The sequence below is a fragment of the Phoenix dactylifera genome, chromosome 10 (genome assembly GCF_051530095.1).
Source record: "Phoenix dactylifera cultivar Ajwa chromosome 10, Ajwa_hap1_PhDact_Kaust_v1.1, whole genome shotgun sequence".
In the NCBI taxonomy this organism is placed as follows: Eukaryota; Viridiplantae; Streptophyta; class Magnoliopsida; order Arecales; family Arecaceae; genus Phoenix; species Phoenix dactylifera.
In genome coordinates this window covers 30,675,014-30,700,400 of record NC_143199.1, presented here as the reverse complement: position 1 = coordinate 30,700,400, position 25,387 = coordinate 30,675,014, and the positions used below count along the sequence as shown (strand labels likewise).

The 25,387-nt window shown below is 39.1% G+C and overlaps 1 protein-coding gene and 2 long non-coding RNA genes across 3 annotated transcripts; 1 reads left to right on the top strand and 2 right to left on the bottom strand.

Moving 5' to 3' along the window:
- Positions 1-10,216: 10,216 nt before the first annotated feature.
- On the bottom strand, positions 10,217-13,382 carry LOC103698666 (putative 2-oxoglutarate-dependent dioxygenase SLC1). Its single transcript, XM_008780708.6, has 4 exons — positions 12,993-13,382; positions 12,650-12,897; positions 11,864-12,185; positions 10,217-11,058 (listed from the first exon to the last, which is right to left on the bottom strand). Exons 1-4 carry the CDS (start codon positions 13,272-13,274, stop codon positions 10,813-10,815), a joined length of 1,098 nt encoding a protein of 365 aa, XP_008778930.4. The 5' UTR covers positions 13,275-13,382; the 3' UTR covers positions 10,217-10,812.
- A 5,264-nt stretch (positions 13,383-18,646) lies between these two features.
- On the bottom strand, positions 18,647-19,994 carry LOC120104442 (uncharacterized). Its single transcript, XR_005506870.3, has 2 exons — positions 19,347-19,994; positions 18,647-19,247 (listed from the first exon to the last, which is right to left on the bottom strand). It is a non-coding gene; the product is annotated as an uncharacterized LOC120104442 (long non-coding RNA).
- A 605-nt stretch (positions 19,995-20,599) lies between these two features.
- Positions 20,600-25,058, top strand: LOC103698674 (uncharacterized). The gene is made up of 2 exons (XR_602746.6): positions 20,600-21,350; positions 24,592-25,058. It is a non-coding gene; the product is annotated as an uncharacterized LOC103698674 (long non-coding RNA).
- Positions 25,059-25,387: the final 329 nt, after the last annotated feature.

Genomic DNA, 25,387 nt, shown 5'->3' with positions numbered 1-25,387 from the left:
CGCGTTTTCCGCGTGGCTCGTGTCGTTACTTTGCGGCCACCGTCTTGGATCCGGCCCGATCCGTGTTTCCGTGTCCGCACAGGAACGACTGCAGAGTCTGGGATGGCCTCGGGACCAGCGAATCTTCAACGACCGATCCTCCTTGGTTTCACCGAGTCATACTTTCCGGAAGCACGACTATCAAAGCATCCCTCTGATGAGCTATGAATGAGTTCACATACTGTAATGATCCGTCGGTGCAGCGTGTGTTTTGTTGGTAAGATCAAAAAATTTAAATAATATTTTTCTGCTAGTATTTTTTAATAAGATTCTGAGTTGCTACGCATATGATTTATGTTAGATTACGAGCAAGTTGTACGTTTTAAGGAAGCTACCATTTGTGCCTTATAAGAAGAAAGACTAATTATCGTGGCCAAGAATCAGCACCTATGGAATTACTAGTTGATAAAAATTTTAACTTTTATATCAATCCACAACACTTTAAATTCATAAAAAGAATTTTGTGCCTTATAAGCAGGATGACTTCTCTGGCCAGGAATCAGAACCCATTAGATTACTAGTTGTTAAAATTTTCAAGTCTTATATCAATCCAACAACGATTTAAATTCGTTAAAAAAAAAATCAATGAGATGTACAATTTGATAATCTGGTAGGATTTCTTCTACGACTATACTTTTTGGGTGCCTATATCGCACATAACTTAGAAGATGAATCTACAAATTAAATCAAGGCAGCTCATAAAAATCTTCTGAAGAGGACATTACTAAATTGAATGATGCATAAGAGAGATCATCTTCTTTAAGCAAGGATTTCAATTTTAAAGTTAACATCATATCTAGAGTTCCAAATACGAACTACAAGGTAGCATGAAGCATGCAATTTCAGAAAGGAGCCAACTATCTTGATGGTTGAACTGAAGACTCTTGTATCCAAAATGAATCTTACATGTCTCTTTCTATTTTTGATATCATAAAGAGAACCAAGTTCAAGTATTATGGAGCATTGCCTTGTGATTTGTTTCATGGTATACCTAACTCAACTTCCCCTTGCAAGTATCATTAGTTTAATCAGCGTTTGATCGATCTAGATTAGTTCTACAGTATGATCAGCTCAATATAATAATTAATTGTGGTCCATTTCTTCACTCATGCAATTACATTTATCTTAATAAGAAAATTCATACTTTCTTTACTTCTTTCTGGAAGGATAATTTCTTTATCTTATAGGTAAACCCTAACGGGCTGATGGTGAAGGAGTGCATATAAATAGTTGAAGGGTAAACATATTTATATCTTCTTAGATATTGACCGTGGGAATGCTGCCAAATGTTCAATTAAAGAAATGAAGTGGTAAGGTCTTACAGTAATTTTTATCTTTTACTCGTACAGTATCTCACCAACTTTATAACTAACCTCCGTGCCCTGCCTGTATATTAAACAACAGTTAGAAGAAAAAGATATATGCATGTATGCGTCGAGAGGCTACAGGGATTTGAATCGAGAACTTACCTTGACAGGACATGGACGTGCTGTTTCTCTATAACTACTCAAGAGAGGTGAATTGTTTCACAGAACAAAAAGGTAAAACAAAAAAAAAAAATTCAAAGAAACGTGTCGTTCACTCCAACTCCATTGATTTCTAAACCAAACATAAAACGTCAAAACTTCAAGCATGCATATTGGGATACAGCCAAAACCACCCACCTTCCCATCTCCTTCGACCAGCGAGGAATGACAGCTCCCTCTCCTTCCTCCTCCCCCTCCTCTCTCTCTTGATCTCTCTCTCTCCCTCCCCACCCCTCCCCGGCCGGGAAACTCAGAGTGCAACAAAGGTTCATGACAATATTACCATCAGCAAGAGAAGAACCCTAGTTGTTACACCTAATTACAAGAGATCTTTCATATGTACAGCACTGAAATATAGCTCCAAGCTAGGTGCTCCATTACTATCATAACAAAATCTAATAAACCATATGATAAAGTTTTCATCAAAAAAAAGAGAGAAGAAAACATATGATAAAGCAACAACAAAAACACCACCTATCCCAAACACCAGGCAACCCTATCTACTATCTTGAAAATCTTACATATCTATAACCAAGGTAGAACCCCCCCAAAAAAATAAGAAGAATAAGAAGAAAAAATAAAGAGGAAATTAAAAAGGAAGTATCTTACAACAAGTAATTGACCCTATATTTCCCTGACCGCGTACTCGATAACAGAGAAAAACCTAATTGTCGATCGATATTCATTTGTCATCGGGACGACGACATCTTCGCTTCTTTGCAGGTCTCCCTGAACCAATAACATTTGGTTCATCCCTCCTCCGGAACAACCTCTCAAGTTCCTCAGCTCCAACCATGATTACCTCTACCTCTTCCACTAGTCTCCTCTTGCATGAGACCACCCTTCTGGGCTTCCTCGGTGCCGGCGGGCAGCTCCTGGGAGTAGAAGGTAGCTTGCTCTCTTTGGAGGTTGGCGTGCGGCACTCATCATCTTCTTCCAAAAGCGATGGATTCTCTCCACAGTCTTCTGCTGTCTGGACCCTCAACACAGGCCTGAGGATGAACTCAGGCGTTACACCGGTTAGCTCGGAGGAGGCCGACATGGTGCCGAGGAGATCGATCACCAAAATGGAACTAGAGGCTAAATATATAACTCTGTGAAAAGAAATGTGAAGGCTTGCTAGAGAAGGGATGGATTGGTGAAGGTTGGTGGTTGATATATATGTATATCCTACTCTTTTTATATATATGTTTATTCAATTCTTTTCCACCTTATCCCCTACTACCCTCTCCTCGTAGTCTCTCTTCTAAATGCTTTCTTCCAAGTTGATCTCCACAACTTTTTACTTTCTTGCATGGGCCCTTTGGAAGCTCTCTCTCTCTCTCTCTCTCTTCCACCACCCCATACTCTTTTAATACTCTTTATTCTCATAGAATAATGAGAATATACGTGATAACTTGCATCTCTACGAGCTTGGTCCTATCATCATCCACCAACTAGTGGGCATCCAAGGGGTAGCTCATCACCCAAAGTTGTACCACGAGATGGTTGGGTCTAGGTTAGGTAAGCAAGCCCTATGGATTCGTGTATCCAAGGGGGTGGCCCTCTATTCTTTCCGACAGGCTTCATAGGATACCTTTTGGCCCGGATTGGGAACGCCACATGGGGGGCGTACAGCCGTCCGATTGTAACGGGGCGGGGCCCATGGGGGAACCGACCCGCATGGGATGCCGTTTGGGGAGGGGTGGGGGGTGGTTAAAATGCCAACCGTGGACCGGATTATTATTTTACCATTTTAAAAATTACAGGGGCTACCAAATGCAGTGCATGGAATTCGAGAAGTCCTGGCCAAAAGTGGAGAGAGACACCTTCTGCTTCGAGATATTTGGACAATAGTGAGTGATAGAGTAGCCTTTTAGACTAAGCATGTGTTCAGCGAGGCCAACAGAGTCGCAGACTGGATGGCTTTTTATGTGGCCTACTACTTTAAAAGTAGCTTGTAGGCTGAGGACGGAGAGTTGCCTAGAGCATTCTGAAAGTTATTGTTTTTTGATTTTATTAGATATATCCATACTCTCAATATCGATTTGAACTGTTTGGTTCTCAATCTCAAATAGAATGTCGATTGCGTTTGCCGGATGATACTAGCAACAAGAAAAAAATGGAGTTTTTCGGCAAATAAATGAATAAATAAACAGTAGAGAAAAAAAAAAACAAAGAAATGGAGGTAAGGATGAACGCTACTTAGGTGTGGCTAGAATCTCTAGCCTTTGGGATTGTGATTGGATTTTTAGGATTTGAGTTCATGGTAAGCCAAATGAAGATGCTGTTTGAAGTCAATTTAATTTGATCAATTAGGTAGAGTAATCGGGTGCCAAGTTCGAAAAATTCTATATAATTTGATTAATAAGTACCTCTAACTAGACTCCAAGCTTGCATGTGACTCCGTGATATAGCATATATTTATTCATATGGGCTTGGCAATTACGACCTCATCAATGCCTCGCTAATGGGAAGCCACTACGGGCGGTGTCAAGTTAAAAATGTAAGTAACGAGCATGTCTTCTTATGTGAGGGCTATAAAGTTTAGGATAGTAACATAAGACTAACAATCTTCTTAAACTATGAGTGAAATATATAGACATTAAAATATATACATAGATGTAATATAAAAATGGACACACTTGTAAAAAATTTTTTAAAAAATATATTATTACGAAAGTTAAGGTTAATTTTGACTATTCATCTAGCAAAGACTAGAATACAATATTGGTGGCCTGCGTTAGTCTTCAGCGAAGTTCCACTAGAGGTGACTTTTTAAATTCTAAATGTTAAAGCATTAAAAAAAAAATGTTTGCATCAACCTGTTTATTTTCCCTATCATTGGACATGGTTATGTTGAGTGCCATGAAATTTGTACTTTTTGGACTTATATCACCTGGCTGATGCTACAAGCAATCATGCTGTCAGACAAACATTGAACCTAACAAGTTGTCCCTGTGAGAGAGTAGCCTAGGGGGATCTGAAACCCCACCCATTTTGATTTTTCAACCTTAGGGGTAAGGATCTAGCAGTTGTGTTTTACCAATTGATCCATTCTCATACTCCACGTCCAAAAAAAACTAGCTAAAAAATATTATTTAAATTATTTATTTCTTCATAAATACTTAAAATTGATTCAGCATATAGCTAATGTAAGACTAAATACATATCCACATATATGTTCCCACATTTTTCTAATTAGTTTTAAGCTCTGACATTCTTATCAAGTTAATAATTTAAATTTATGCAAATTTAATCACAAGTATCATAAATTCAATAACAAACACGACGATCTATACCGTAACGTCTTCTAGTCCATATGAGCCATGTGTCGAATCTGTCCTAATGCTATTCGTAACAATCTAAAATATTACTAAAACAACTAGCCAGAAGATATTATTTCTTAATCTTGTATAACTATCCAAGATCTATTCAATACATAGCTAATGTGGGACTAGATTTATGCCGGTGCATGATTCTCATACCCTATTTGATGCATTAGTTCTTACTTTTTTATTATATTATTTGATCGTGTGGTGCCTCAAAACACCTGCCGTGCGGTTCGAAAAAGATAAAATGCATGCTGTTCAATTTTGGAATCGCATCCACGGTAGATTGTGACTCCCTTTTTTTTTTTTCGCTAAGGAATTGTGACTCCATTCCGTTGGTGAATTATGTCATTGCTTGACAAGATCCTGGAGACATGGTCCTAGCAAACAATGCGCCGCTGTTTCTGTCACGAGGCATATATGCGGAATGGAACTAATCAAATTATATTATGTTAAAATAATAATAGTAATTTTTTGATTTTTAAAAATCTATTTAACCAAGAACTAAATAAATTATCTTTATAATCAGTTGTTCTGAAGCACGTAAGTCACTAATTATTATTATTCAATTCAAAAGAAATATTCAAATCAAACTAGTCTAACTCAAATATCTTTAGAAGATTTAGTGCGCTTTCTTAAGTCTCGAGCAATTATGATTCGGATCTGAAAAATAGAGAGAAAGGATAATGAGTTACAGTAGCTTAGTATGCAACATAACATAATAAAATAGGATCTAAGCATGCCAAATAAATAAATAGCATGATGTCGGCTGAAAATAAATCAAATTTTGAATCATACATATATCTCTTTTGAAATTTATTATTATTTTTATAAATTGATGCTATATCCAACATCAGACTATGGGCATGTAAACTAGTAGCATGGGTCAGATAATATATACAGGATGCACAAATTGCCAGATAATGGATAGTACTATTCTAATTACTTATGGCTCAGTGTCGAAACTAGTTTCTTAAATTATAAGTCCACAGGGACAACAAATAATCTGCATTGACGGGGCTAGATCATAGCTGTGCTTAGAATATATACATATAAAATAAATTTCATTGCCCAGTCATATTTTTCAAATTTTATAATATAACACATAATATATTTTAAAATAATTACTATCATAATGATAGCATGTCCCACCTGTTTAACAGATATCATAATCAAAATTAATAAACTAATTATTATTTTATCAAAAAGTTTGGAAAAATACTTTGAAGCATTAGGTTACTTACTCTTTTCCCTTCAAAATCCCACTTCAGTCGAGCCAGGTTTGTCTACTTTAATATTATTGAAATATAATTAATTTTTATCGTTATTTTAAAAGCCAAGCAAAGTCAAAAATTAAAATACTATTACGAACATAGCCTCATGCTTAAATTAAATCAGTCAGGTAGCAGTGTCGGACTATTTGAGTCGGTCTAAATAAGGTAAACTAAACTGATCAAGATAAGCTATGATTTAGATGGCTCAATAAAGATTAATGGTAACCAAATTTTTGGGGTACCTGCTAAGGACGGGGTGTTGGGTCGATATGCCACCTGAGTATCAAGATGGTGTAGGGTCTCCACCCTGTGTCAATTTAAATCTGAACAAAAAAAGTTATAGCTTTAAACTACAATCCCTGGGTCTTGCTTAAAGAGAAAATGAGATACATGATCTAAGGCAAGTTAAGCTTTTGGACTTGATCCACTTTGTTTCTGTCATGATCCACTTGGTTTAGGTCCAATCAGGGGCTTAGCCTATTCGGTCCGGTTTGACCAATATAGAAAAAGAGAGATTTGGCCAGAGTTACTTAGGGCTTTGGGTTTTGTATATCGATACATGGATCAATCAATATATTTGGGAAAAAATAGAAGAAATAAGAAGAAGAAGAAGAAGAACAAAGAGAGAAGATGAGGAAAAGAGGCTAGGAGGCAGGTGATGTCACTAGCTAGCCAAGGCATTGTGTTGGATCGAAAATTAGGGCACTGTGTTGGATCAAAAATTAGGGCTCGACTTAGGGAAGATTGAAGGAGGAAGGGGAAAGGAGCTCACTAGAGTGCTGCAAAGGTGGTGGATCTCGGCAACGATAGCGATTTCGATGTTTTTGTGGCGGTGACACTCGGAACAGGCAAAAGAAGAAACAAGGCAGTCAGGGAAACTAGATAGAGGAGGAAGAAATTTCAGCCACGGTGCTTGGCTGAGGTGGCAAACCGGTCACCAAAGAAGAAGGAGGAGAGGAGGTGTTCGGTGGTGGATCAATCGTAGAGGATGAGGGAGATTTAAAGTATTTCAGATGGGGGGTAGCTTGATGTTGTTGCACCCGCCTACTATTCTAGTGGCAATTGTGCGCCACCCAATGGCCAGCAGCCTTTCGAATGCCCCCCACAGAAGCCATACCGGCTATGGCTCTGTGTGGTTCTTCCCAACGGCGAGCGATTGGGTGAGAGATCGTGATCCTTTATTTATTTATTATTATTTTTTTTAAGTCCTGAACTGAAATTGGGTGGTTCTCGCATGTTCAATTGCCGGATTTATTTTTTTTTAGAATGAAAAGATGTGGCTTATCAAAAAGAAAAAAGAAAAAAGAAACGATGTGATGGAAATATAATGGTCAGTGTCACAAGAAATGCCCGGCCATGGCCCAGTGTTGCGTCATGGGGGCTGCAACATTCTCCCACCACCCGGCGTCCTTTCCCTGAAGTGTGGGTCAGTGCTCATTCGAAGTAAAAGTTATCTCCAGAGTCATCTGGAGAGAGGGAGAGGCGCGCACCACGGGCCTTTGTTCCTTATGGAAGCTGGAGCATGGGAAAAGGGGGATTCCACGGAGATGATTAGAGCCACAGCACCAAAGTGACATGGCCAGCCAAAAACATGATGATATACCGGTGACAGTGAGGAGTGAGAACCTTTTTGGAAGCATGCATGTTATCCCCCATAGAAAAGATGGCAGCTTTAGCCCAAGGGACTATTAATGTTCGTAGACCTCCATTTACGTGGCTTTTCTAGCCAGCAGAGACAAAGAGTCTTTGTTCTTTTTATATTTCATAAAATTAAATACCCAAATCACTGTGGTAATTCTATTAATATAAGTGAGGTAAGCAAGCACCCTTGCACCTAATTGTATTTGGTGATGTCGATAGCTAATCCTTCGGCCTATTTTCATATTTTGGTGGAGATTATTTGATCCAGTTTTGATTTGTATTCAATCTGCGGTTTTTGTTGGGCTGGATCAATAGAGTAATTGGTTGGCGTGGACCGAGCCTTAGTTCTAGCTGTTGGGCCTGGCTTTATGGGAGTACTGACAGTGAGCAATATCATCTAGAGATTGTAGAATAAAAAGAATTGCAATATTAAAATAACAAGATCCCCATGTTAATTCCTTACATCTTCTTAAGAAAATTTGATCTTACTTTCTTCTCAATCGACGGGCATAAGAAAGAGGCAAGATTTCTACAAGATTCATTAACTTCTACTTATTTCTCTTGATGTATTACAATTTGAGGAAGCATTGCCAAAATTGTCGTAGGAGAGGTGGTACAGGGGCTAAGTATCTAAGGCTCTGTGGTTACGCGGAAGGTGATATTTTCATGGTAGAGGGAAACGGATGTTAACATTCATAAAAATAAAAAGAGAATACTAAGTTAATGGAGAGAGGGGACTCCAATGGTAAGCCTTGAATGGCATTGATGCCTTCTTTCTCTATGACTTCTCTCTATGAAGAGGAGGCATATATAGAATGAGGACTATAGATGAGTTAGCAGAAAGTTACTTAGGCTCATTCAAGAGATGAAATTAGAAGCAGGAGGGATGCAGGGATTACCATAGAATCTTGAAAAGTGAAAGGAAACAAAAGTATCTCGAGTAGATTCATTTTCTAATATCCAATTAATATAACATGATGAATTATGCTTGATCCAACTGAGTTTTAGGATGGGCTTAAATAGGAGTAGTGGATCAGGTTGTCTGAGGGTTATATTTTGATTAAGTAGAACTTAGGTTAGTTAGGCATTGGTTGTGAGAAAGGATGTATAAAACCAACTTCTCCAAACTAGGGACTAATCTTTATGATTGTATGCTATAAAAAGCTGCAAACACTACCGTCCAGAGACTTTTTGAGCACCGTCCAGATGCTACGTAAAGCCTAGAACCTTCTAAACTAAACTATTTTATACAGTACTGAAAAACTTTTCAATTGTGTAACCTCAGTTCCCTTGTAATTCCCCACTTCTTATGTAAATTGCTTTGTTTCTCTTAATAAAAAACTTGTGGAAGCCTGAGGCTTCTTCCATTTCCATCGGAAAGAAAAAACTGAACAGCATTCTACTCTAACAACTTTAGGAGGTTTATATTGTTGGAGTCTTAACTTTTAAAAAAAAAATAATTTAAAAAATAAATATACCAGCTTTATCTCCTAAATTTTTTATAGTTAAACTTTTTTAAAATCTTTGTCTTTTTCTTCATATTTTTTTTCCAGAAGAGTTACGACTCTTCTAAAAAGAACATTGTTTCCGATTTTCGTAGAGATACGATATTTCTAAAACATCACATCTTGCGGCATCATCGGGTAGATCTATAAATAGGCTCTAGGTTCAGTATTTTGGATAACTCAATCCACATTACTATTTTTCTGCTTTCTCAGATCACTTGCAGCATCATCGGACAGATTCTATAAATAGGTTTTGGTTCAGTATTTTGGATAACTCAATCCACATTACTACTTCTCTGCTTTCTCAGATAAAATAAAGAATTCTTCTCTCCTTTTTCTTTTGCTCTTCTTCCAATTTTTTTTCAAGTTGTTTTTTTTATCTAGACATCTGAATGAGTCGGTCGGGTCAAGCCTTTCCAGTGATCTTGCTTTTTAGAAAAAGATCGAGCTGAACCGATCGGTTGTTGTACCTTGAGGACGAGATCACCATAAACTTGCACATAGAGGGCGAATCATATTTTTATGACAGTGTAAATCATACGCCTCAAAACAAGCAAATTCTTTTCAGCCTTTTGATTTTTTTCGTAGATTATTTATTTATAATACCTTTATAAAATAAAAATATAGCAGTTTTTAGGCAAAATATTTTCAATATATATTTCAAAAAAAAAATCAGTTTTGATATCCTCATTATTGGAAGGCTTTTGTAACTATCCAACTTTTTGCAAGGCGCACTCGTATATGCTATATGTTGTTGATGCAAGAATATAATAAAATTTTGATTATATGCTCATCTGCTTATGAAAGTGGGCTGCATTATTAGGTGCAAAGATGCAGAAAAAGTGATGAGAATCATTTTTTTCTTCGGTAAGAAAGTGATGAGAATCTTTTAACTAAAGGAAAAAGTCTCGATGCTATCGTTAGAAGTCCAAGCTTCCTTCTTTAACCCTCATGGATAAGGCTTGGAAGTGGTATATATAGTATAGGTACATGTACTTGAGATTGGATGAATATATTTAATCTCCCTGAAAGAAATAACAGTCATTTTAGTGTCTTCCTCTTGAGAATATATTTGGCTTATGTCATCCACTCAATGGATGACAGAAGCCAACAAACCCAGGTCCTGTCAGCTAGAACTCTGCCCACACAAACTACACAGCTGAAAACCACAGGACTTCGATTTCACTTTAAGGTCAAACAAACTCCATGCATGAACAAGCCTTGTCTAGTATCAATCTCTCATCTTTATTTTATCACATACACATACAAAAGTTGCTACCAACCTAGGTAAATCCAGGGTTCTTAAGGTCTAGCTTGTTCCTCTTCCTCTCTGTCAACCTTATTATATAGAATGAGAGGCAGAAATATGTAAGAGAATGAGGTGGTGGGGCTTATTTCAATCTCGACCAGCCATTTTTATACCTATAAAGTTTCCATTTTATTTTTTAAACTACTAGAAGTTGGCATCCCTCGCAAAAAAACTCAACTGTCATTGACTTTTGGCATTCTCCTTTCCCTAGGCCAACTTCCTGGACTCAAGGAAGTTCTTGTGCTTGCTCTCGCAGGAGGACATGTAGTCGAGGAAGGCAGCGAAGTTGGTGTCCTTGTATAGCCTTGGGTTATTCTGGTTGACAAGCTCGGGTGAAGGGCTGACCATTCTGTCGGGTGGGAGGCTGTGGAGGGATGCGACCGACATCCGAGACTTTGAGGAGTTGACAAGCACCCGATGCAGCACGCTCTTGTACCTTCCATTGCTGAATATCTGAATCAATAAAGATTTAAATATAACCATTTACTTCGAAGGCGGAAGGTCTAAAGAACAAAAATTGGAAAAAGAAATAAGCCATGTTTTGAGAAACTAAAGAAACAGCTCAAGTTGAAGGGGAGAGTACCTAAGAAATAGCTATTTGGCCCCATGCCTATAAAGTTTATACCGAATGAGCCATTCAATATGGTACCTCGTCACAGTGAAATTCTTAATTAGACCAAGTCCTTCGCTGAGCTGGTAGACCAGTCCAACCACAAAGCGACATGGCCTCCGGCTTCTTTTTCTTTTCTTTTTCTTTGTTGTCCGTGTTTGACCGTGTCGCTTTGTGGTTGGATTGATCCACCATTTTAGAGGTGGACCTCTCTAGGAGAGGAGAGGAATAAGGGAATATAGTTTATAAAATTCAAACAGATAACAAACCTAGTCGAGACACAGCTAGCCTCCCCTGATCACAAGAATAGGCTCCCTAACGTCCCTCAAATTTCTATGGTAGTATGTACATTAGATTATAAATATACAACCACCTAGAATTCCAATAATTATGTCATGCCTAATGGAAATTTGGAAGGTTATGACAGTGACTATATTAACTTCTTATCTTGGTTGAAAGAACCAAAATTTTATAGGTATCGCCTTTTTTTTTCCGCTTCTTCTCAAGGAGCCTATCACTCAGATAATTTATTTCATGTGAAAGCAACATGAAATTAAAAAGTTTATAATGCATATCTGACCTACTACAGTATCCTGAAATAATTTTGCTTAAAAACCATAAAAAAAGAAAATTTAATCAATTGCCGACCTCCAAGTGATCGCCAATGTTCACGACAATGGAGTTGGGGACCGGGTCCACGGCGACCCATTCCCCCTTACATTGGACCTGGAGGCCCTCCACGTCATCTTGGAGGAGGAGAGTGAGGAAGCCATAGTCGGAATGGGGCGGCATTCCGAGTGTAAGATTGGGCTCCGGGCAGGCTGGATAGCAGTTTACGATCATTAGATGCGATCCATCGTCGTTGAATTCCCGGAGAATCCCGGTGTCTGCACCCAACGTTTCAAGGATGGCCCCCATGAGGACTAAGAACAGGGATTTGGTTTGCATGGCATACGACGTGGCCTCCTCCCTGCAAGGAAAAGGACAATAAAAGGATTAGCTATTAGAGTTCGAATAGAGATTAATTAATTAATTGGGCGTCCTATATACGTTCACTGCCATAGCTAGGCACACAGATATTGGTAGCCCACAAGCCTAATCCTGACGCGGGTGAAAGCATTTGGTGCAGCATCTTTATGGCTGCAGTTTCTACCCACAAAAGTGTTGGTTTCGAGATCTCTGTACCCGGATGAATGAATGAGTTCGGAGTGCAGGATGTCTTGTTTTAGAATATTTGTCGTGATATTGGACATTAATTAATATCGAACATCTTCCAACCGAACCATACAAAAATATATTTGTGTGTTACTGTGAAAGAGAGAGAGAAAAAGATGATGTTGGTTGGCACGTACGCCATCACTAAAGTTGATAGATATTCCACGCAGTTAGGACTTTAGGAAGGGAGTAGAGATAAGTTAAGCCCTCAGGCCTCACCTCAAGTCGCTTGGAGAGGAGGGCCAGTATGGAAGAACACTGTCCAAGGGGTGGCAGTTTAGCTTCAAAAAGTCCCTCCAACAGAACACATCATCCGTGTTCTGGTTGAAGCTGGTCCCATACCTCACCGGACTCCTTATGTCGGTAGACATGTACTTCACCCTCTCCTCGAAAGGCAGCTCGAAGAACCTCCTCCCAACATCAATCATTCTTCGTGTAGCATTGCAAGGAATATTGTGGTTCACAACCTACTCATATGTATACAAAACCGGGATCATCACGGAGTAATACAAATCATTCCCTAAAACGTTCTTAAAGGAAGAAAACGGACGCATTCAACTACCTGAAAGAAGCCATACAGCTTGCAAGCTTCCTCCAGGGACTCCAGAACTTGGGACCGGTCGGATGTATGCAAGCGGGCGAGATCGATGACCGGCAGCTTAAGGTTAAGATGAGAGGTGGTTTTTTGTTCTCCCATCACTTGGGGCCGTTCGGGGACCGCCAAGATGTATTTGTTAGGGACTCTTGTGATGCCACTCTCGCAAAGGTGTCTTACTCCCTTCATGTACTTGCTCTCTATTGGCCCCTTTTCCCTCTTACCTTCCATCACTAGGTCCATTACCATTTCCTTGGGATAGAAAAAGAGAAGGAAACAAGCGAGGGATGTGACAAAGAAACAACTTTGCCTACTAAAGAGAGAGATAGAGAGAGGAAATGATGTGGGTGAGGAGATGGCATGGGCAGGGAGTGGAGAAGGGGTGAGGTATATATAGGTAGAGGAGAGAAGAGAACTATTAGAAAACCGGACGAGGATTCTGGGAATGCAGCAGACGGTTTCCCCGGGTGTCGTAAATCCGTTGACCAGTATATATATTTTTTTATTTGGGTGATTATTGTCCAGTATTTTGGTCAGACTACGAGACCCCCTCCAAGCGATGACTTCGAAAATAATTTTATTACCAGGCTTAGCGGGGGCAGAAGATCTGCTGTTGAATACGAAACAGCTTTCTGTACTTTGATTTGATCCTGTGGTCGACACGTCATCTTTCTGCCAGATAGTGATAGATTCGGTGATATGGGTCGAAATACTCTGCATGGAATACGGTCCGTTGGGGAACTTTTAGCGGCTTTTTTTTTCTTTCTTTCTTTTTTCTTAAGGCTCTAATACTCATGCAAGTTTGTTCCTAGATCGAAGGTTCTTACGTAGGACGTAGGTAGAAGCAAGTTGACTTCGCTACTTTTTTTTAACAAAAGGAATTATTCACGTTGGTTATGTTTTATTCCTCCCGAGTGCTTGAATTGGATGGAGAATAGACCTAGGAATAATTCAGCCACCGCCGCAATGCTCGTCGGTAAATGAAGAAAAAAAATATATGGGTAAAAGTAGAAGGATCCATCGTCAATTCAACTTTTCTTTTTTAAATTTTTTTTGAAGAATAGCATAACTATTAATATATTGAATGGTTGAACTTGTGCCCCTTTCCCCCTCAAGCCTGTAGACGTGTCACGGATTCCATCCGCATCTGATCAAACTTCTGGGTAAGTTAGATGCTAGATTTGAAATTAACAGGTTAGCTATAACCTAAGCTCAGACTTCATTTGTTCATTAGTTGTTTTGACCTGATAATTTCTTCTCATACTGTAGAGCAAATTTAGACTAGATACCCATTTGCCCATCTTTGTTATATATATATATATATAAATAATATAGGTTTTGCTATATTCTTGGACTAGCTTAGAGCTATTTTTATCAATCAAAAGTCCGAACACATTTATAGTCTCAAGACATTTTGAAGATCTAGCTAGATATGGCAATTAACTAATTAACTTCCTCCTTGTCACATATATGCATGGTGAATGTTAATAATCAGATATGACATTGCCTGCTTGGACTTTTTTTGCTATGGAATTGACTTCCTAATTAATTCAAATCATACTCCTAAACTATATCGTATCCAAGTCGATGTCTAGATATAGTGAAAGCGGAGCCAACTCAAGAGAACGGATTCCAATAAAACCTCTTCATTTAAACGAGCTTAATTCAGATCTAAAGCCTAGAAACTCAAAGCTGGTTGGGTCATGTTCTTGGTCAAGCTCATCCAGATTTCAAGCCAACTCATTAGTCCTACTCCAATAACATTAGTTGGAATTAGCGAGAGCACGGACCACCTCTTAATCCAGGATATTGGGATGATGACGAGGGATGGGATGGCCTTCCAGGCCAAGCATGTATTTGATAGACCAACGGGGTGGCCAACTGGGTGGCTGTCTATGCGGCTCACCACTTAGGATATACTCTATGGTCAAGAGAGGAGGAGCTGCCACGGGCGCTCTGTGAGCTTGTATTTTTTGATTTTATTGGGTGTATTCGTACACGCATTGTATAATGAACCCGCCAAAAAAAAAAAAAAAAGAAAAAGAAGAGGAGAGGGGAGAAAGAGAGGGAAGCTAGCTAGACAACCCAATCATGCTTCTGGATGCTAGCTAGCAAATAGATAATTAACTACTGGTTAGGTATGCAGATCTTCGCAAATTTTGAAGGGTTTGAACAACAAATTAATCCCTAAAAAAGCCTATATGTTTAGGATAATGACCCTCCTCTTCAACCAAGGCACTTATACCTTTGTGTGCCTGCAGCAACTAGCTTTGGTCTGCCACAACTGGCTCCCAAAAGTTTTCAAGGCACAGTGTCTGCAGCTCCCCCACCACCTCCTTCAAAGAAATTTAAGTCATGGTGTCCTCTTCCAACGGCCCATCGATCTTACTAGCCCACAGCGAATTAAGTAAAGAAGAACGGTCTCTACCGTCATGCAAGGTGAATCGGATCTTTGGGTACAAGAAGCCTATATACCTCAAAGATATGGGCATCAAGGAATTGTCACACTTTCACATCAGTGTTACTCTAGTGGAACAAAATCACTAGCTTTCATTATTTACCAAATTTTGTTGTCTGGCTTTTGCTTCGCAATCACAACGGACTTGGCCTTCTTTTTAACTATGATCTAGTGAGAGATACGGTGGGAGATGCGCCATATCGACGTAGCATTTTGTTGAGGGTGGTGAGGTGGTGGACCCCATGGATGTGGTGATCTTTTGGCATCTTTGAGCTAGGCTTGGCTGCAGTTACTGCTCGGTTTCTCTGGATTTGGCATTTTGGTGTGGTTATGGGAGATGAAATGAGGAACAGAACTTGGTCATGACATAGATTGGATCCCATCCTTTGAGATCGGTGGTTTTGGCTTCGAGGGATTTAGCGGGTTCTGAAGATAGCTCGTATTCCAGACCAATCGACAAGGATATTCCGTGACACTTGTCCTCTGTCCGTTCACCGGATTTATCCCACATTTGTCCTCTGTCCGACGCTATGTTGGTTCTTGAAGCGGACAAATAAGCTGGATTTTTGAAGATCATCATGCAACGAATGAGTGCAATGATAGACCATTTTAATGATATGTATGGTGCTATGCCATGATTTAATTATCAAACTCTATTAGATTCTACTTATACATGTTTTAAGATATTTAGATGATGATCTAGTGCATCGTTTTTAATTTAGCTATCGTGCACGTGTGCACGTCTTGCCGGAAAATTGCAAAAAAAAACATACACGTTAACAAACTAGTACAATTGATATGATCTATATTTGCAACTTACTAGATGCATAGATAGAAAATGACAAATTATATTATACATTGGATTTTTCTTAGTGTGGATCATTGTTAACGGTATGAGCTTTCAGTTCAGATGATCAGTTATTAATTTTGAACCGTCAAATATATTTTATCAAATATTTCACATTTAGCATACATTCTCTTGATTTGTACTTGTCAGTCTTGCATTTAGATTGCAATCTTTTATTGAAAGGAACAAAATGAGAGGATACAAAATAAAAACTTGATATCTTGAATTAAGAACTGAGGTGGTTATTCACCGCTGCTCAAGTTTAAATATGAGATCTTTTAGTTGTAAAGGAAGATACCAATCATTTGAGCTAGCAACTGTACGTTGTCCAAAAAATTCAACTATCCACCTCTTACCGAGTACAGTCGGCAATACATCTTAGAGAGAGATTTCAGGGTCAACCTAAAAGTTGCCATTCAATTTTCTATTTTTTTTCTTTATCTTCTCACATTTTTCCATTTTTTCAAAACATTGGCTTTCTACTAACCAAAAAAATCCTCAAACTTTTCATCCCTCAAATTTCAAAATTTTGATTTTAAATTTTAAAAATTAAAATACAGGCGCTTACGTTTTCCACTTTCTTTTGATAATTTACTTCTAAGCTAGAGACATTACTTCACATTGAAACTTTTGACTAGTGGTGACAAAAATTACTGATACTAGCCATTGCCATTTATTTGTTTAAATCAAATGTTCATGTATCTCTCTCCAGTCTCCGTAGCTATTTAGCATATCATTATCAAGTAACATGGTGAAATCTTCAAAGAGTGGTAGTTAAAAAAAGAGTTCATCACCATCCCTCATTGCATTTAGGACATCTTGGTGGAAGTACCTTGTCCCGAAAAACATTCGTCCCATGTTTAAGAAGCTCGCTGCCACTGTCATTTGATCATGTTGGAAAGAAAGGAATGCTTGTAGATGAGTGGACCATGGCTAGGTTATAGCTTTAATTATTCATCCCTGCTTATGGCTTTGTAGGCAAAGCATGTGTATAGAGATGCCAACGAGATTGCGAATTGGATGGTCTCATATGTAGCCAAATATTCTGAGGATATTTTTTGAGTGGAAGAGAGGAAGCTCCGGGACATATTATTTTTTGACCTTTTTGGCTATATCTCTATCTGTAGTATATGATACATCCATTTTAGCCAAAAAAAAAAAAAAAATCCTGCTCCACAATCACCATCAGCTACCATGTTTGTCCAAGTCATGGTGTGAAGAGTCCCCACCCTGCTGTAACTGTCTTTAATACGTTCTTGATGTGTTAGTTAGCTCTTGCTCTCTTATAGGACTCCTTTGTAAAATTTGCAGTCAGCTCTTGCTCTCTTACTGATGCACCGTTGGTTAATTATCCTGTCAAGGTGCAGTGGATCTATGATTAATTATCACAAATCCTTTGTGGTTTTCTGATGACCAACTTAACATCAGCTTTGAAGATATTTTAGAATATTTTATTTTTGGACTTTTTTGATGCATTCACGTCAGAATGATGTAAATTGTTGGTCCGTAAAAAAAAATGTTTTGTCTTTTTTTTTTTTTGATGAAGTAAAACAATGTCTTGTCAAGACAAGTACAATGAACTTTTCAATAGTGATGGGCTTAAGACGCAATCCATAGCCTCAATGTCAAGCCTATGCATGGGCACGGGCTTGTCTTGTTGCTAGCTAAAAGACCTTGTGAACCGTGTCGTTTTGCTGAGAGAGGTGGGTTCTGGCTCCTTTGAAGTATTCCATGAAAAGACTGGAGTCAATACATCACGGGGCTGGGGCTGGGGCTGGTGAACAGTACCCTCCGTGGGATTCCTTTGTCCTTTGCTCCTCATTCGTTGCATGGTTAGTTCCTCTCTCTCATAGACTTTCGGTGCCACTCTCCCTTGGAAGAATCCGTCTTAATTTAATGCTAGAATCCTTTCCGTGGAACTTGGTGTTTTGATGGATTTTCTTGATGGTTCGTGGTGTATCTTTCACACGAAGGAATGATTCATTGGATCGCATAATAGCCACTGTAGGACTTATGCAGGCACATGAAAATGGGAGTTTGAAGTACTTAAGATATGTGTGAGATATGATCCAACAATTGATGTCGGTAAAGTCCGATCATTCTATCGCAAAACATAAAACCCTAATCCTTTTCCGACAAATTTCAAAGTCCCTCTCTCTTTCTCACTTGCTCATTTGTCTCAAAATCTTGGTCAATGGAACTGATAAGCAACTGTTAACCAAGCTGGTCGGCACGTCTCTGTTAAAGCCCTTGAAAAAGACTGAAATTTAAATTTTAGGTATTACTATAAAAATTAGAAAAATCAGCACAACTGTATAAGCACGGGTCGGTTGAAGCCCAACATTACTATCAGTCCACAAATCCAAAATCCATCAAATCATGAGAAAAATAACAGAAATAGTAATCAGCGACATGATCAGTCGTACATATATTAAAGCATACAATATAGATCAGCGATCATTCCACCTAGGCTTAGGCTCAAATTTGTGACAGATGGACTTGGAGGTACGCATTCCACCAGAAATGTTTCGCTCTAGATTGGGAATTAAAACACTTGTTGCTTTGAGTATCGAACACGAAGCTTTGATGTAACAGCTAGAGCGACGAGGTAACCGTCCCCTGCCGACATGATCGTGCAAATGCCCGGTCAGGCAATTGCTCAAACAAGTGGCGTGCGAGTTGGGGTAGCAAGGCGCGTACGACGGTCGCGGACAAAAGGAGGAGAAGCAAAGTCAACAAGTCGGTCGGATCCATCTCGATATGCGCTCCTTTGGACGTTGAGCTCGGGTCGGTTGGATTTGGAGAGATGCAGAAGAAGTTTGTTTCACGCGCTTACTCCATGCGTAGATTGCAGGCACGCGCTGGATTGACGATGTGCCCCCCTTTCCGGGTCAGCAACCTACAACGACAGGGTGGACTTCGGACCAGGAAATCCCAGACATATGGTTAATTGATGGACAAGTGCTAAATAATTCCATTTCAAGTAGATAAGAATCCAGTGTAGAAGAAGACCAACATCTAACTGACAAACTTGTGTTCGAATAGCAAAAATCCTCTCGTATCATGGCCGGCAAATCCATTCAAGCTGTGTTCCTTCTAGTTATGCAATTCACCTCTATCTTTGCTATGGTACGATGGGGATTCATCTTATTTCCATTTCCAGAAGTAGGAAAAAATACATATATATTTCTAGAATGGCGGCAACGATGGTGCACCGATGATGTAATGATGGCAGCCATGACGGTGCGGCAAAGGTGGTGGGAGGGGCAATACATGGTAGTAGTATTTGATGGCCATGGTAGTGACAGCAGTAGTAACGATGATGACCATAATATGGTAGTGATAGCCATCCTAATGGTGATAGAGATGGTATATGTGAGGACCGTGCATACGTGTGTTGAGTCCTATATTGATTATTTATTGGATAGATCTTGGATATTTATATAACATCAACGAATCTAAATAATATATTTCGATTAGCTATTTTAAATAGGGTTTTGAATTAAACAAATGGTATCAGAACGGATCCGATCCATAACATGTGTGGAATATGGGATACTGTAGCACGAATCTAGTGGAGATGACCATAGGCCGATTGCGGTGTTTGTGATTAGATTTGAACCCTTAGCCTGACGAGGACTAAGAAACCCAAAAAAAACCTTCCGGCTAGCTTTTTTAGGCGAGGTCCTGAGTTGTGACAATATTGATGGTAGTGATAGATAAAGAACTGAATTTTTTGCTTTTAAAAATGATGATTTTTAACTTCATGATGGATATAACTTTTCAAAAATCAAAAATCAAAAAATAATAACAATAGCACCAAATATTTTTGATTTAGTTTTTATGATTTATTTAAAAATAAAAAAATATTAAATAGATTTTTACTTTTTATTTTTAAAAATAAAAAACTTATCTTTTTACCGTCATCATTCACATCACCTTCACCATATCTCCCCAACCACCATTGTTATCATCACAATTGCCATCTTCTTTCATTATCATTATCGTTGCCATTGTTATCGCTGTCATCTCTATCATAACCACTCACACCATCTTCATTATTATATTGCGGTTTATCATGATCTATGGCTACCATCTATGCCCCACTACCATATAACCATTATCAATATTAGTTTATTGTCAATGCTTCAATGCTATCTTTGTCGATGCCATCACTTTTTTGTTGCTAGAGTATTATTATCTTCATCACTGTCGTTGACGCCCCCACTACCATTATTGCCTCCAATATTTTTATTTATTTATGCTGGTACTACCTCGACCACCATCGCCGTATTTATATCTTGAAAAATATAATAATATATTAAAATATATTTATATTTCAACATTTTTAAATAAAAGGAGATAAAATTTTTATTTTATTCCTCAAAAATAGGAAAAAACTCGTCAATTGATTCAGACCAGTAACGGATCGATCAAAGCAGCAACGAGGATCCGCCGCATTCAACGGCTAGAATCAACCGCATCTCGAGTCAGGAGCCAACGGATCAAGATCTCAGTCCCTCACCACACGTGTGAACATTCCTCTCGTTCCGTATGAAGACCCCCACAGCTCAACCTTTTTTCGTTACTACTGAGTGGCCAGCAGATCCAACGGCTCCCAGATAAGACGGCAAGAACCGGGCGTTGCGTGATGAACCTGAAAGGCCACGTGGCACTATCCAGCCCCTCAGTGGGGCTTCAATAAATTAACCGGTGGAGGCGCCCGCGCGGGGCAACGTCTAAAACTTCTTTCCGCTTCTCGAATCCAGTAGAGCCCTCTTATCCTCTTCTCCTCCGCCGCCTCCTCCCCCTCCCTTCGGAGAAGAGATCGGCGCGAGCGCAGAAGCCGGATCTTTGAGTCCGGTTTAGTTTTCTTGCGTTTTTTTTGCTCTTTTCCCTCTTTTCCCTACTCCTCTTCTTGAGTTTGTTCCTCGGCTTCAGCGGATTGGGGCTTCTTGGAGCTCTCCGAGAGCTCGAATGGGATCGGACCGGAGAAGCTTCGGGTCCCGTCTCGTATCAGGTTCTTGTAAGCTTTTCTTGGTGTTCGATTCTTGACCTATTGTCATCTCATTTCAAGCATCCGTTCTCGTGGGAAATTTTCCTGTTTATTTTTCTTTCTTTTCTCGTTTTCTCTTATCATTAATTTATAGTTGGAGTTTGCAAAATGAAACTTCTGTGCGATTAAATGATGCATCGGTATCAGGTTCTTTGATCTTTTTCTTTTTTTATTTTTTTGGTCGTCGATTCTTGATCTAGTGTGATTTTCTTCGTGGAATCTGTTCTGTTGGTATATTTTCTTGTTTCCCCTTTCTTTCTTGTTTCGAGTTATCGTTAATTTCTTGTTAATTTCTTGTCGGAGTCCGCAATTAAATTCCGTGCGATCGCGTGCTGCACTGTTTTCAGGTTCGTTGTTGTTTTTTTTTTTTTTGCCTGTCAATTCTTGGCATTCAGTTTTCTTCTTTCAAGGAACCATTTTGTTGGCATTTTTCTTTTTCTTTCTTTTTCCTTGTTCCTTTGTTGCCTTGTTTTATCGTAATTTTGGCTATAGTTTTCGCAATTAAAATTTTGTGTGATTATATGCTGCATTAATGTTTTAGCTATGATGGGGATTCGTTGTTAAATACTTGTGGAATTTAGAAATGTGGGATGGATGATGGTTCTTGGAGGATTGAATAAATTTTATGGAGTTTTGATTTGTTATTTCGTCTTGTAGTTTCTTGAAGCCTGTGAGTTGATTTAACTGCTTTCGGTAAAGATGATAGTGTTTTCTGATTATTTTTTTTTTAAAGAAGAGAAATTTCTTGCATAATGTGTTTCTTGAACATTGTGCTGCTGAATTCTCAATGAAATTTAGTTATTTGTCATCCATGATTTGTTTGGTAGATTGAGCGAAGATAATATTGTCAAATAAATGATCCTCTCAACTTGTCCATGCAAAGATGAGATTATTTTTTTCTGGATGCACCTGTTTGTCTGTTATATGTCTTAAATCAGTTGCAAGATGACTTGATTGCAAGAACTTCTGGTAAGATGCTCTCACGCCCCAACTTGGAGTGGAGCACGTGATAGACGGCCTAACCGCATTGGACATGCAAGACCTGCCTTTTGAATTCATGCACGTCATTCCAACTCAGGGCTGTAGTAGAAATAAATAATCTTATTTATTTATTTATTATAATAGTCCACAATCACTAATAATCAAATATATCAAATTATTCAAGAAACACTAATCAAATGCTTTCTAACCCTAAGATCCTCATTGCTCGGTCCTGAACCCCATCTATTCGATTGTATCTAAAAGAAAATAGAAGAGAGGTAATAAGTTTTACAGCCCAATAAGTTACAAAAACCTCTAGTTAGATCAAGTATTATATAGTTTTGTAGTTTCATGATTTTTCATATAACTGTCGATCAGAGCTGATCACGGGCCTTCTGGCCCGCCCAGCCCGGCCCGAAATTTTCCGGGCTTGGGCATTAAAAAAAGGCCCATGGGTCGGGCCTGGGCAAGAAAAGCGGCCTGACCAAAAAAATCGGGTCGGGCCTGGTCAGGCCATTCTGGCCCATTTTTAGATTCCAAACAAAGAAAAAATCGGACCTGTCGGGTTGGGCTAGACGGGCCTAGAACCAGATTTATAAAGTCGGGTCGGGCCTGGACAAAAATTTAAGCCCGACAGTCGTGCCGGGCCGGGCCTGGGCATAGCCATCGGGCCTAATTTCTGCTGTAGAGCCCGGTCCGAGCCCGGCCCGGCCCGGGTTTTGATCAGCTTTACTGTTGATATCCCAATCACCTAATTCATTCAAATGGAAGCTATTGCTGTTGATATATTTATGCTGAGGAGTCCCGGCACTGCCATCGCTATCGATTTCTCTTCGGGGCTGCCAATGAACATACCAATCACCCAATTCATTCAAAACATGCCAATGAACATATTAAGTCTATCCACATATATTAGAAGATATATAACATATTTGGCTAAAATAACTTTTCAAATCAACCATAGATGGACCATCCTCTCTCACTCTCCTAGTCTCGACGACTATGGCCACGATTGGCTCGTGGCAAGCCTTGAAGAGACTAGATCTTGACTACAACATATCGTCTGTCGGTCATGCGCCAGTGATCGTCCTATTGTAGAGGCCAGAAACGAAACTAGCTCTAAAATTGCACGAAAAATATGCTTCCATCGGCATATGCCAACGATCAGCTCCGACTGACTAGGCTCAAAAGAAAACTAGCTCATGAGTACAACACGCCATCAGCCAGCATGAGGTAGTGATCGCCCCACTGGAGATCCGGAAGAAGACTAGATCTTAAACCCATGTGATCATAGCTGAACTAGAGAGTGACAAAATCAAAATATAATGATACCAACACATTTATCAATGAAATAAAATGCAGGTTATGTCCAAGTAAAATAAAATATACCCGATTCAATCATCTTCATGCAGCATGTATATTATGCTTAATTTAAACAGAATATAATAGCAATAGAATAATTTTCAAATAATGCAGGTCAGATCGTGTGCATGATTGATCACCAGAGGTGGAGTTAACTTACTGTCTAAATTTAATCCGATTCAAAATCGTTCTAATCACAACTTCCGACATGCGGTCCAATCTTCTTTAGACCCGATGCTCCTCTAGAGTTGAAGGCTTTAATCAAAATAATTTTATCGTTAGCCTTCAATTTAGAGAAAGACAGAGATTAAAGCAAGGAGAGAGAAATTGGGTTTGGGTCTGAGCCTAATCACGGGCCTGGTTCAGGTGGTCCTGGTTGACCATCAAGAAAAAGTCAGATCAGGAAAAGATTTTGTTTTGAAAAAAAATAAATGATGGAAAATAGGAAGAAATGAAATAAAAAATAGAAGAAGATGATGATGAAACAGAGAGAAGGAAGAGAGGAAAGAGAAGAAGGATAAAGAAGGAATAGAGGAGATCAGGGAAGGGTGGTGGCATTCAAATCGACTTTGAAATGCAAGAGCAAGAATGCCATGAGGGAGCCCTATCTCAGAAATGCAAGGACAGATCCCACTTTCTTTAATCGAGTGTCATGGGTGGTCAATGGCCAGCTGGCGGCGGCGACAACTGGCGGAAATGGATTGTGAACAACCAAAAACAAACAATGGAAGAGAAGAGGGGTAGCACCTCTAGCTGCCTTGATGGCAGCCCATTTTCTAATTGTATTTTATTTCATTGATAAATGTGTTGATATCATTATATTTTGATTTTCTCACTCTCTAGTCCGGCTTTGATCATGCAGGTTCAGGATCTAGTCTCCTTCCGGGCCTCCAGTGGGGTGATCACTAGCGCATGCTGGCTGATGGCGTGTTGTACTCATGAGCTAGTTTTCTTCTAATCCTAGCTAGTCGGAGCTGATTGCTGGTACATGCCGATGGAAGCATATTTTTTGTGCGATTTTAGAGCTAGTTTCGTTTTGGGCCTCTAGTAGGGCGATCACTGGCGCATGACTGACAGACAGCATGTTGTAGTCAAGATCTAGTCTTTTTTGGAACTTGCCACGGGCCAATCATGGCCATAGTCGTGGAGACTAGGAGAGTGAGAGAGGATTGTCCATCTATGGTTGATTTGAAAAGTTATTTTAGCCAAATACGTTATATATCTTCAAATATATGTGGATAGACTTAATATGTTCATTGGCATGTTTTGAAATTTGAAAAATCATGAAACTACAAAATTTATATTTCTTGCATAGAATACTTGATCTAACTAGAGGCTTTGGTAACTTATTGAGCTGTGAAACTCATTACCTCTCTTCTATTTTCATTTAGATACAATCGAGTAGACGGGGTTTGGGACCGAGCAGTGAGGATCTTAGGGTTAGAAAATATTTGGTTAGTGTTTTTTGGAATAATTTGATATATTTTATTATTAGTGATTGTGGACTATTGTACTGAATAAATAAATTAGATTATTTATTTTTACTACAACCTGAGTTGAAATGATATGTGTATGAATTCAAAAGGCAGGCCTTGCATCTCTTGTGGGATTAACCATAAGGATGTGTGGCAGTCTATCACGTGCTCGGCTCGGGCCAT